Source organism: Dufourea novaeangliae, unplaced genomic scaffold, assembly GCF_001272555.1.
Source record: "Dufourea novaeangliae isolate 0120121106 unplaced genomic scaffold, ASM127255v1 scaffold8, whole genome shotgun sequence".
Taxonomy (NCBI): domain Eukaryota; kingdom Metazoa; phylum Arthropoda; class Insecta; order Hymenoptera; family Halictidae; genus Dufourea; species Dufourea novaeangliae.
In genome coordinates this window covers 8222418-8236749 of record NW_015373923.1, presented here as the reverse complement: position 1 = coordinate 8236749, position 14332 = coordinate 8222418, and the positions used below count along the sequence as shown (strand labels likewise).

General features: G+C 38.1%; 1 protein-coding gene across 1 annotated transcript in view; it reads right to left on the bottom strand.

The window, feature by feature from the left end:
• Nucleotides 1-5410: 5410 nt before the first annotated feature.
• The window catches only part of LOC107194777 (nephrin-like), a 94780-nt gene continuing 85858 nt past the window's right edge, over nucleotides 5411-14332 (bottom strand). The window contains exons 12-15 of the mRNA XM_015584470.1: nucleotides 10597-10884; nucleotides 8201-8295; nucleotides 6922-7194; nucleotides 5411-5593 (exon numbers count right to left, since the gene is read on the bottom strand). Of these exons, the coding sequence (XP_015439956.1) occupies nucleotides 5516-5593; nucleotides 6922-7194; nucleotides 8201-8295; nucleotides 10597-10884 (734 nt within the window). The 3' untranslated portion in view covers nucleotides 5411-5515. The remainder of the gene's footprint in view (nucleotides 5594-6921; nucleotides 7195-8200; nucleotides 8296-10596; nucleotides 10885-14332) is intronic.

Here is a 14332-nt window from a genome sequence, read left to right as displayed (position 1 = left end):
GCATTGATCTAATGATTTTTCTATTTTAGTCTGAACCGAATAAAATATTCAGAGAAAAAATAAATTTCTACATTTGCTCCTGTCTTTATAAATTACTTCAGAAAATGTTATTTTGCATAAAAATCCGCAGTCGAGTGATCACTGTGACTGCGGATGTTTATGTACATGTAGTATTTTGGAAAATGGAATAGAATAAAGATTTTAACAAAGTTAGATAGTATTTATGTGTTATTATTAACGTGGTGAAGCCTGTGTAGGTACACAATTCAAAATCCTGCCACGTTTTAATTATTGGATGTTAGTATCTGAAATTGTGAATTTGCATAAAAGAAAGAAAATATATTATGCATTTATAGCATATAGGATCTAGTGAAAATAAGATAAAATTTTCATCATAGATGGAACGAGTTTTCTATTTTATTCTGAACCCAGTAAGATACTGAAAGAGACGAAAGACATTTCCATATTTTGTATTGTTCTTCTGAATCATTTTAAAAAGAGTAAATGTGTAGAAAAATCCACAGTCTAATGAGTACCTTCGAAAATGGACTTGAAATTCGTAAAATCGCAAAGATCGACGAAGACATTACGGAAAAAGGGTGTGCATACTGTAACGAAGTTGTGAAACCCTGAGGAGAAAAAGTGAGAATCTTGAATAATGCAAGTCGCTACGTCTGGTCGTTACCATTTATTACAGAATGGCACTAGACTGCGACATCTATTCTCTATGGCAAAACCAAAATCCATTGATGTTATGAATAGTAAGTTAATTTTTTAAACTGCATCTATTCTATCTTGAAATATTGTCACTGGTTTTCGTTTACTATCGTCAGTCAACCGGGGACTATCTGTTCAGAACAATTGTCCAAGTATTCCTAGCACCTTCTGGGAACAAGAGAAATTTCAGCAACTCGGGAATTAAGAGAAATTTGATATTATGTATACAGAAATATGTGATGAAGTGGTCCCACGAACGTAGTAATTTTGTTTTACGACAATGAAACAAGTCTATGCGTGGAAACACTCTTTTAGTGGAGCTTTCATTATTTGGCAGTCTACCAAGTCAGAACTTTCCGAGTAAAAATATTCTATGAATAGTCTCGTTTCTTTTTATATGAGATCTCGTAAGAAATGTTAGAAAATGATAAAAACACAATCTCTCATTTTTATACTCAACAGATTCGATGAAAACCAACATGGTCCTGTAATATGGTAGGAAGTGTATAAACTCTGTAATTTAGTTTTCATTCCATAAAGTCGGATTTTGTGCATGGACCCAAGCTCAATTTGACGTCTAGTTTAGGCTAATTTTACTAGACTCCGTTATATCTTTTCCAGCAAGTGTAACAGAAAATTTTTCTCCACGCTTTATTTTCCCTTTTCCGTTTCCTTTACTCTTTCTCAGTCTTCGAAACACTAGGAAGCGCTCCCCGAGATCTTCACTCTCGCTGTTCGTTTCTCGACACGCTTCGTCGATCTGACTCTCGGATGTGCAACCTTGGTAACTCGTTGATAACGTAGGGTGATCATATCGCGCGCGATTAACAAATATACGCTTCCCTCTTGGACTACAAAAACCAAGTTACGCATTTATATGACACAATTAATACACGGTTTGTTCCAATGGTCTCTGGATTTCGATTATAAATATTAGGTGTAACAACGAGAAATCCATTATTTCGTTTAATTGTGAGGCGACATATTTTAAATTAAAAGTATTTTCTCGATCCTTGACTTCTGTAGAAACTAATATCAATTTCGTGAAGAAATAGTGGATTACTTGTTGGTGCACTTAATAACAGCAATTTTTTTCGTAAGATGTCGATGCTTTAGTGATGGAATATTGGAAATAAATTTTCTGCCATAGAAATACTGTTCGCAATATTTATGCATAACCTAGGGAACAGGACTGCTATGTAGTCTACAAAGTGGCGGAGGGGGCGACGGCCGGAAGCTTTGGTTTTATCAGTCAACGGGTTCAAAAAGTGTCATATGGTTTCATTAATTTATTATTTTCACTATTTTTTTCAAATCAAAAGTGAAGATGTGAAAAGGCAATGAATGATTGAATTCTGATATATTCTTGAAAATTTATTGTATCAGTAAGTAATCTTTCACTTTATTAATAAGATGCGAATATAATTAGAATTTTCGCCTTATTTCACAAGAATATTACAACAATAGCGAATACAACATTATCAAGCTATCGAGTTCTTCATTTTGTTCGCGACGAATTTGGAACGGAAAATGATATTGGAGTATTAAACAGAACATTACATGCCGCTTTTTCCACCATTTTGTATAGTATCTATCAAAAATGTTTCTAGTATTTGCATAATTGTCGCGCGTATTGTATTTCTTCACAGAAAATTTGTTTTGAATATTTAATAATAAAGAAACCAATACTTAAAACATGTGTCACGAGAAAATACTATATTAATTGAGTTTTGAAAACGTTCTGGGATAACTTGTACGACATAATGAATGTTGAGTAATCTGAATGTGTTTCAAGAAAAGAGATTATCGAAAATTCTCTTAAAAACTCTTGCGAAATTAATAGACAATTAAATAGCAACTTATTGTAACTGTTAATATAAAATTAATATATGACGCAATAGGTTAGGAAAGATCTGCAGTGACTGATGTTAACATTGTAGAAGTGAAGCTACATTTATGTATACATATACACTTTAAGTATACAAAATTTCATGAGGATATAAAAAATTTCTATTTTTGTAAAACAACAGTTTAACAGCCAAAATAATTTCCAAAATGTTAAATGTTAAAGTTTGACCTTTCCCAACTTATCTAATAATACTAAAGAACCCTTACAAACTATTAATTAATACAATAGTACGAAAACAGTAATTAATATTAATACATAAGAATTATTGTGTTAATAACGATCTTATTTTCAATACAAACTTGTTTAAAAGAATATGATACTTTGGCTGTAGTAGAGCTTCTATACAAGGAATCCTAACGATCGCAAGATATTATTTAATTTTCGACTAACATTCGTGATCCCTCTCGAACCGAACATAATGGATACGATCACCTTACAAATAACGTTCTAACTTAGTCGACCTAGGCTAAATAAAGATTTTCACGCGATTAGCGGGTAACTATACGATTTAAGACAAAAAAGAGAACCATATTCCTCCCGTTGGGGCGGTTAAAGCTTCGAAATGAGCAACGATCATACATACAGAATGAGTCTAAGATAACCAACAGACGCGTATATGTATATATATAATATATTTTATATCACTTCGAAAATCGTCAAAAATGTTTTCTTTTAAAACTCTATCCACGGTTACGTAACATCGTTATAATAACACCGCATTTATCTAGACCCGTACTGTACACGGAAATTTCTTCTTTTTTTTTTCGTCGCCTACGGTCCAACAATAAATAATTCAGCTGCAGAAAAACACCTCCGGACGAGTGTCCATTTTCGACGCACGCTTAATATACACATATAATATATCTATCATCATCATCATCGTGGAACAATCGTCGTCCCTCCCCCACCGATACCGATTACACTCTTCGCGGAAATGTAATACTGAACGAAACGATTACAGATTCGTCGTCTTGATTGTACTTCATGGCGTCGCGAACGCTTTTTGTTATTCGTTTAGATTTAATGTAGACGCGGGTAGCGATAGCAAACTCCATTATTCAAGGAAAAAAAGTTTTCAAACAAAAGATGCAAGTATAGTTGCAAATTCTCGTTCGAATAAGCTTAGACGGTCTGACTATTAATTAAAATAATAGATTGAAAAAATAAGGGACTGTTTTACAGATACCATATTCGAAGAGTGATGTATTTTATCTATTAAGTCTTAATACTTAACTCTCATCCGCTCCTTATGTCAATTCGACAAATTTTTCTTATACGAAATGAAGTTATTCGGGCATGTCTACGTAAATTTAGCTGAGGTTCCGTAACTTTTATTTGAAAGAATTTGCAAATTTAACTATTTATTCTGTCCGTTATATTAATTTTTTACCCCTACGTTAATTTAACGACGGACAGAACTAAGTTGGAAAAATGAGGAACGGATGAGGGTTAATCAGAGACTACTCGTCTCACAGATGAATAATTCGGCAGCGATTACTGTGTAACATTTTTAATAACTAACTGAAGGTTATTTTTCATTAACGTTTTAGTATTAGTCTGCCATTTACTGTCAATTGAAGGTACTCTAGAACTTCGAAAATCCTAATGGAGTTCTTCGAGTTTCAATCAGCCAATTGCATTGATTTCATGGTACCGTTCAAAAGTAACCGAACGATTGTCTCGAGAAAAATGAAAATTATTATGGATGTGGATGCTTTTTAAAAGTATTCAAAAAAGTATATCAAATACCTATTAGGATTATTTATAAATACTAGAAAATAATAATCTGTTGTATGTGATATCGGAAAATCGTGACATTAATCAATATATTGATATAAAACATTTATTTATCGTTGTTCGCGTAACGCAATACGGTTTACAAATACTTCCCAATTTGAAGAATTAATAACAATATGTCCCTTCATGCAATTTAATAGCATTAGTTCGTTCTAATTCTATATTTACACAAATAATGGTAGTGTTCGATGACTAATGGGTGGTAGTATATACACAACAAATATATTATAATTGTATATAAAATGTAATAACCACATTCAGTTCAAGTTTCATCAGGAAAAGTCTCGAACTTGCAATTAGCTGAAGATTCTCTATCAAGATTTCTGCTCGCGTCTGCACGCTAAAAGTGAGTCAAGCTCATGTTCGCTTGGTATGCCATATACATCGTGATTTTCAACGAATAACAAAAAACCCAGACTAAACAATAAGTGTGGAATGGCGTCGCTATTTACGTCGTAACCGATCGAGCCGACGAATCGCGGCGGACGAGAAACTCTGCAGTCCCTCGGGGTCTCGTAATTCCCATCGTTTCGTAATCTCACCTTTATGATCACGGACGGCTGAAAAGGGCCCGCTTGTAAATTCGACGTTGTTCGTATCATATTGTTTTATTAGGACCATAATCGCCGATCGCTGCGCCATCGGTCGTTTCACCCGCGGAACAGAAACATTCTTACCCAAGATCGTGATCATCGGCGACGATGCTCTCAATGGAGATCGCGACGATCCGATTTCACGTGTCCTTTTCGCCACGATAACAACTCTATCACGGAATCGTTAGGTAAGCATATTACTAATATATTTCGTACTATACCCTCGCGCAAACGTTTTCATTTTGTATTTATATTTTTTTTTTTAAATTTACTTTCATCGTTCACCGTCTTCGTGTCCTTCCGCAACGTTCGTACGGGAGCTTTTGTTAACGGATACCGCCCACGACACGTTCCGATCGCGAACGGGACACGAGGGAACGGTTTGTTCGTGGCGTTCGCTTGTTTTACGCGTGTACAGTTTCTTTTCATTGGTAACGGTGCGTCGAGAAACGTTCAAGAGCGAAATTGTTGCGTCGACCGAGATCGAGCTTGCTTAGAATCATGTCGTCGGTGCGTTCGAAGATGGCGGCGTGTCGGTGCGCCATAGCGAGCTGCCCGAATGGCTGATCGTGGTGATCTGCGAATAAAACAATTACGATACGTTACCATAAGATAATAAAAAGGTTGTTAAAGAATTCTGTAAGTGTCACGTTACAACTACAGACGAGATATGAGCATAGACCTAACATGCAATGTAATTTTCTTTCCCATGCTTCGAGGGCGTCAAAAGCCCCCGTACCATTTCAGAATTCCATTTCTTGCTGCGAAACCGCGGCAATAATGTAGGTATGTTTCGCTCTATGCAGTTACGGGTGTGTGTGTATGTGTGTGCTGTGCGTTATCACGGTGTCGAATGTAATACCTGATATCGGACACTTTTATGTAGAGGTGTGCTCTAACTAGCGTGATTTTCGTGGGACACCAAGTCTCATAAGATGTTAGGTCTATTCTTATATCTCGTCTGTGTTACAACTCATTAACTCATGCCTAATGTCGACTCACCGGGTCACTTTTGACTCATATGTATATCTCTAGTGTAGTGGAGAGAAGGCACATGCATTTCATAAATAATTTAATGAATTTTTATAACGTGAACAAAATCGTAATGATGAAGTAGTATCCGACGGAGACAGTATTATATCAGTCGGTAATAAATTATTGTATGTGTGTAGTGCCGTAAGTTGGAACATTTCCACCTTTAATAAGAAGCTTCAAGCATTCTCTATTTAAATCACAAACTGCAGAAACGGGATATCTTAATTTTTCTAAGGAAATTTTCTTTTCAGCAGGGTACCACTTTCGTAGGCTGAATACACCCCGTTTACCCTGAAAAGTGTCGTATCTATTCGTTATCTAGTGAGCCATGGACATAAATACAGTAAAGGCTCGATGAGAGTTGGATAAGAAGTTCATCGTAAGAGTTTCTACCTCATTCCCACCACTGGGGAGGACGTGGAACGTGCCAAGAGTATAATTTATTGCCCCCCCCCCTTTGGGTGGGGACTGGGCAAACAATAGAATTGTGAGGTATCAAAATGATTCGCGGTGCACCGTGAAAGTTTGGAAGCGGACCCGACTTTCAAACTCTCATAATGTTTTTACTGTAATTTCTGTTTACTACAGAAATGGGACATGTTTAGATGTCCCCTGAAAATGATAAGATTCTGATATGTCCCCTTTCTGCAGTTAGCGATTCATGTAACGAAAACGTTCAATTCGAGATCCCGCGGGCACCTGAGAATGTCAGCTAACGCTACGATAAATCCGAATCGTGCCGGACATGTCGCGCCGGAAGTCCAACAATTCCGATTTTGAAACGGGGGAACCTGAATCGGCTAGAGTTACGAGCGGTCACGGCGATCGCATCGCGGGCAAGCCTCCCAACGGTCGTCTATTAGTTGTCACCTTATTGTCGTGTCCGATTAATGGAGTTTCTGCCGTGGTTTCGTCGGTGCCGCGGCTCATGTAGGGATGCGGGGGCGGCACATAAATTGGCTTGGAATGACTGGCGACTTGCGCGTAAATCGTCGGTTCCTGGATTGGTTGCCTGCGCGTCAGGGTCGACATGGGTAGCAGTTGAGGTCGCTGAATATTGGACACCTGTACCGGCTGATAACAATTAGGCGGTATTCGCCGGTTCCCACGGAGCGACAGCTCGGCGTAGGTTAGCTCTGATCCCTGAAAAATATCGGTGAATCGGTGATTCGTTAAGGCGAATTTAGATTTTTACATTTTGGACGCAGCCTTATTCGACCCTTCGAAATTGCCTGTACATTACGATGATCGTATAATGACTAGGAAATCCTAGGCGTTGCTACTATCTAGTTGACTACTTGATATACAGGGTGTAACGAAAGTGTTGTGGGTCCCTGAAATGGGTCACTCGTGAGGATACTTGGAACAAGTTTTTCCTTGGGAAAAATATTATCCGAGGCTTTGTGAATATTGTATCCTGTATATTGCGTGCCATAACTCTAGAACCACCTTGAAATGTTTAATTCTTATATATTATGGTTAAAATAAAAACGAACTAAATATGCAATGTTTGAAATCAAGAGAAATAATGTGTTTTCAGAACGAGATAGATTATATTTCCTAGAAAAACGTGATTCGTTTTTATTTTAATCAGAATGCATAAGGATTTAAAATATAAATATATAGTATAATAATAAACTAAACTTCCTGTAAAATCTATCGAACAGATTTTCACCTGCAAAGGCCACGAACCCAAGATTACAGCAGTTCATAATCCCTAAAGGTTTAACATCATACATTCACGTAATTACTAGATTACCCAAGTGTACATTCTGTCGGTTACCCATCCCTTAAATTCTACAAATCGCGAAATTAATACTTTCTCTTTGAAAATGTTTCACGTTAATTACGAAGCAACTGGGCACAGAAATTGACGAGTTCCGAGCGGAAAATCGTGCTCGACCGGGGAAAAAGACTCGAACGAAAAAGTGAAGGAAAAAAAGGGGGATGTGGATGGGAGGGAGGAGTAGAAAGGCATGCCGGTTTGAAAGTTACGAGAGAGAGAGAGAGAAAAAGAGCCAGCCCTCAAAGTTTTCGCTTTATCGGGACCCTCGTTTTCTTTGTTTTATGACTGCGACACGTATGGAACGCTCTCGCTAGGGGCGGAGAAACTTCCTGGCGCTGTTCAATTAAGGCAATTTGTACTCACGTTATTGACATTGGTGAAAGTGCTCGGGTCCGTTCGTGGCTGGTGGAGAACGTAGCGAGGCGAGGTGCCCTTGCACAGCTCCGCGTACGAATTTTCTGCGGAAAAAAACAGTTCAAGATGATTTGTTAACTGTTTTACGGCCGCTGACGAGCACTTCTCCCGCGACTCGTTCGTTCCATGGAACCTCAAAGCAATCGTTCCTCATTGTTTCAACCCTTTAGCTGGCGGAGCTTATTTTCGAGCACATGTATTGTACGTTACGCGTGCTCGTGGATGCTGTTAATTCGCGCAACGACAAAATTTTGCACGTAAAAATTGCGTTATGGAATATCGACGACGAAGGTGTACACGTGCAGATTTTGCAGTCTTTAAAGGGTTACGTACCTTTGAGCTGTTACATGAGAGGGAAAATTAACAAATTTTGTTTGTATATGCGGAATTGTTGCTTATTAAAAATTCAACATATAGGTCTTATTATGTGTTATTTCCTTAACAGTTTTCAAAATCGGTATCAGGAATATTTAAAAGACTAGCAAACCAATTTCGATCAAACTTTGCGGTAATATTCTTAAGACTAAAATCTAATATCTACTTGACGAAGCGAATTTTTTATTCTTGCGTTTTTGTTCTGTTTTTTTAGTAACAAAACTAGTTGTAAATTTATGTCGGAAACTACAAGTTTAAGTTCAAACAGCCGCCATTTTGTCAAATATTGATAGTTTCTATAGATAATTTTAATTTTTTTAATACCATAGTACGAAGTCATCCAAAAACGTGAATTCCTATAGATACCGCAGTAATTATAATGGCTGAAATATTCAATTAAAAAATTTAATATTATAGGGATGATCTGTTCATCTATCTACCATACAGACTTTTTATTCTATCCATAACATTTCTATGTAAGTTAATTGTAAGTTTATCTTTCATTAGGTTTGTTCGTTTAAAAAGCCTTATTATCCATCTAATAAGTATCATTAACACGAATCCGCTAATTGCATGACAATTTAAGATTGCTAATATATAATATTCAACAATTTTTTAATGTTCAAACGTTTACTATTATTTCTTAATATTTGAAGATTTTCACGTTATCAATTTACAAACATTTTTCTTTTATAAATACTCTGCCACTACGCAAATTCTGTTCAGAAATCGTTCATCGTGCCCGGATAATGTTTCTTTTATTCCACGGAAATTTTCTACAACCGAGGCACCCAATAAATTATTTACGTTTACAATAAAATTAATCGACTATCTATCGGTATTTCGTTTTAAAATAACCTGAATATTTCTCTGTAATATCGAGGCAATGAATCTGAAAAGGAACCGGAATCTTCTGAAAAGTTGTTCCACCGTAATGAGCTAATTGCCGCCATTTCTTTTTTCCCGGTTTTTTTCTACACCCTCCCCATGGCCGAGATATCAGCCACCGTGCAAACGCGTTACATTAATTCTTTCGTGCGCCCTGGCCTCAGTGAACTGACGAACAGGTCTGAGGTTAATCAAGTCACTTTCTTCTTCATTAACTACGCCAGCGTAGATCACACCCCCCTCGCCGTATCCTCATGCAAATAACGTCGAGGAAGGTCGACCGCCGACGACCGAATAATTAACACCTGACGATAGTAATTAGCGCATGAATATTTCTTGTCGAAAGAACGAAATTTATTTCGACCGATTTTCAAAGGAAATAATGACGAGCAAAGCTGTTTTACGTTTTGCTGCCTATTTGCTTTCGTCGAGTCGAGTCAGCGTGGATATTATGAGTTTTCGCGTTAATTTCGATATTTCTAGTTAGGTGTACATTCGAGAAATTCTGTTGGATTTTGTTTCCATTGGAAAACAAATGGATATGCACCTTTAAAGTTTCACCTAATTCCCACATTCGTATGGAAGCTATATTTCCCATTAAAAAATGTGATAAAAAACATTTTCTATTATTAAATGTTTCTTAGAATCCTTATAATGACATATTGACACTGAAAGCAAAAACAAGACAAATTTATTTCTCCAGCCCATGGGGTCGGAAAACACGGTCACGGCCCGTCCCGAATGTGTTACGAGGTTATGCCTACCTATAAATAAAAAAAAAATTGATTTTTGGGTTTTAAATATACGGCCGGGAGATCGCTGATATTTCCCCTATTTATTCATATTTTGCATTGAAGAAATTACTACAAGCACTTTAAAATGTAAACTTTCGACTACAGTAACGTATGTTTAAAAAAGTCTTCAATGTTTTTTAAAAATAAATTCCGAGTGTACATGTCTTTTTTCGAGCTCGCAGGTAGGCATAACCCCTTAAAGTTAGTAAACCGTTCCACTGATCCTGCGCGAACATCAACGGTCAGTAGCGACACACACACACACACACACGTCGTTGAATTACCCACCATTAGCGTGAGGAATTATATCGGGGTCCTTCTCGAAGCTCTCGATGCTGTCGGAGTTGAGAGGCAAGGTCGACGATTTATCACGTGGAGATGAGCTGCCGGTGCCGGACGCGGCCAGGTTCGCCATACCGCCGTCGTCGTGAGAGTCCTTGTCCTCCTGCGGCCTCGGTCGATAGCGCAATCTCACCGCCAGCACTATCACGAAGATCACCAGCAGCAGGCCCGCCGTGGCGCCGACCACCGCGCCGAGCAACGGACCGGACAACGACAGCATCACCGGCGTCAGTGCTGGAAATCGTGTTTTAACAAGGTTCAGTTCTCTCCGTGCCTCTGTCTTCGCCCTCCCTCCCCGCACTGCCGTTCCTCCCCAAGGAGATTGGGATTCGATCGTTGAAAGGAACACCGATCTCACTCGCGTGGGATTTCCTTTGGGAGGCTTGCACCGAGAGGGATAACACACTCCCGTGGGGCGGGGGGTTAAGGGGGCTTCGCGAGGCTTGATTTCTTGTCTTTGGAATTGTCTCGCCAGGACACGTTTTGCTTTATCGTGTGTACCGCGCGCGCTGGCCCTTTCTAATCGCGACTCGTGATCGGGTACAACCGACTCTGGGGGACGCGTGAATCTCTTGGCTTGGCTTGTACTGGGTGGCGTCGCGACGAAAGGATTCTGCGGTTTCTGGGGGCTAATTGGGTTCGATTTAACCCTTGAACTGGGTACTGGGACGATTTTTATCGGGTTTTACATTGTCTACGAAAGGATAATAAATGTGACGCAAAATGCATGAACTGTACAGGGTGGGTCACCTAACTCCTGTATCATCTTCAATTATTTGTGAATTGTTTGTTATATGAGAATTGTTTGTTATACGTTTTAAACACAAGTTGTATGGTATGAAGGGGGTCTTAAAATGTTATATTTAGTTTTTTATTATCTTGTGGTTTTACCGAGATATGAAGATTACCTTGAGTTTTTCAATGTAATGTGTAACATTTCACCCTTCAATTAGAGAGATTATTGAAATTTGAACAAAAAATGATTAAGGTAATATGGATTCGAATACCAGTAATTACTGAGATATTCTTTAAATGATTATGATGATAATACTCGAAATGTTGTCCACTGCAATCTATAAATATGTATGATAACATTTTTCGGTATGGGTTAGCATTGACCCAGTATCGGCTCCTCTGTCGATCAATTTGTAACGGGCATCACGCATACATACATAGCGATGGGATAATCAAATTGTTCAAACGTTTTTAACCTTTCACGAACCATGTGAAATTAAATTAACCTCAGAGGTTTTTAAACTTCTGTATTTTTTTTCAAATATACGGTCAAGTATTTAGGTCCGTCCATTTTAAAGTGCATTTGTATTCAAATGATATGTTTGTTGATGGATAATGTCCAGGGCAAAATTAACCCCACATGGTTCAAGGCGTGACTTTTATTCACCTGGTTTGTGGAAGCATAAACATCCGATGAGGAGTTTTTCACAGTCCAAGTCGAGTCTGATCATGGCCAGGTGTTCAAAATGAACGTTCAACTCAAATTGAAACGTCATCAAACTGTTTGAAGCGTTTACACTGGTTCGAGTTTGAAGTTTGACATGTAATCAAATTGTTCGAAATGTTTATAGTAGTTCGAGTTTGAAGTTTGAAACGTCATCAAACTGTTCGAAACGTTTACAGCGGCTCCAATTGGCAGTATAAAACGTCATCAAACTGTTTGAACCGTTTACACTGACTTGAGTTTGAAGTTTGCTCAAATCAAATTGTTCGTTATGTTTATATTAGTTCGAGTTTGAAGTTTGAAACGTTTACAGCGGCTAGAAATGACAGTTTAAAACGTCATCAACCTGTTTGAAGCGTGTACACTGGCTCGAGTTGTAACATTGAAGTGTTATCGGACTATTTGTGAAATTTCACGGCGCCATGATTAAATTCGGTTTGGACCCCGTCCAAACTCTTCCTCTTCATAGAAGCTCGAACATATTTCAAATAATCTGTTCATGGACCCATCGCTGTACACACACACACTCTGCACGATTCGTCGTGCTGACGTAAGGAATTCAAATAACATTTCACGCGATCGTGATTTATTCGTTCGCATAATTTCGTCCGAGCAAACTTGATTTACAATCACCGAGCATTGTAGGCAATAATGAATTAATATCTCGATAATAAACGAGCACGGGGCTGATTAACTATGGTCCAGTGCGTTTCATATTTAACTGAACGACAATTATGTAAATGAAATCATCGTCGGTTTGATCGTCGTTTCCGGTCGCGACACTGTAATGGATACACGGCGCAACGAAAATAAGGAAAACCGTAGCCACAGTCGGGGAAAATGTTCAACGGTGGCTGGTGGTGTTGGGGAGGGAAAAAGTTTAACTTTATCGTTGTCACGTGTTATCGTATAAATACTGCGCGCTCGGGACGTTTAACGGTCTGGTTCAGGATATATCGAGTGATTTCCACGTGGAACATAAATTTTTCAATCGCGCACGTTGCTCACTCGAGTTTATATCTTGCGGCCCCGTGACGACCATAAAACTACTCGTTAAAATTAAATGATCTTTTAAACCGGGAAAACGCCTTGATTTCTGTGTCACGTTCGGTACAATTTTGAATTTTGTTGCGTGCAATGAGTCTAAATTAGCGTCACACACGATTTGCGGACGTGTCCGTTGACAGGAATTTTTGAAAAATGGCTCGGTCAGCGGTGTTTCCAGATTCGTTTGTGTTCGAGGTACTTTTATCTTGTTATAATGTGAATTGAAGGTTGGTGTGTACATCAGTGCTACGATTTGATATCGTCTGAAACGAAAAGGGTATTGTACGATACAATAGAATGTACAGAAATTAGTTTGGAACACGCGAAGTGTTCGGCCAATGGCGGCCATATTGGATACCTACTACGAAGTGATGCTTCGAATCGAAGACTACCATAGGTCAACGTTAAATAATTTTGTTCACTCTGAATTTTGTGACACTAATTCCGAATCACCACGCATTCAACCTAATGAAGGTAAATTGAGTTTGAATATGATTTGAATTAAAAAAAATTTCATAATTACACAGAAGTAGAATGACTTTCTTTCTCCAAATTTTATCCTCATTGTAAGTAAATTTTCGTATCAGAAGTTTATTGATGAACAATGAGACTACAACGAAATACTTCGAAACGTTTTGCAATATTCAAAATATTTGCGCATTCTTTAAAAGATATTTCATACAATCGAAAATTAACACCTTTACGAGAATCACATGAATCCCTTTTACCGAATAGTATTTTGAAGTCGTGAAAAAATGACTACTACAAAAAAAAAACAGAAATAAATTAATCATTACTTAATTTATACGTTATCAATTAATGGGTTAAAATGTATTATACTATGGTGTTAATACCAATCCCTCCAGATTCTTAATCGACCTCACCAGTTTCGTTAGCGATATTAGTAATACCTCGACCAACGTCAGCCATCTTATTGGCGACAAAAGTGGTCGTCGGTGTCGGTGAAAAGAAGCTGTGCGTTATCTAGGCGTGTTCCATACTACGCTCGAGTCACCGTAGCAAGACTCGATTCATTCGCATGCAATGACAAGGTCTACAGAGAAACAGGTGAGAAACATAAAACTACGGTCAGAAGCGAAAGCGCGTCGTTGGCAAGCAAAAGTGTTCTCTCGTCACACTTCCGGTTTATTTCTCTCGGTGATGTTCTACGCGCGG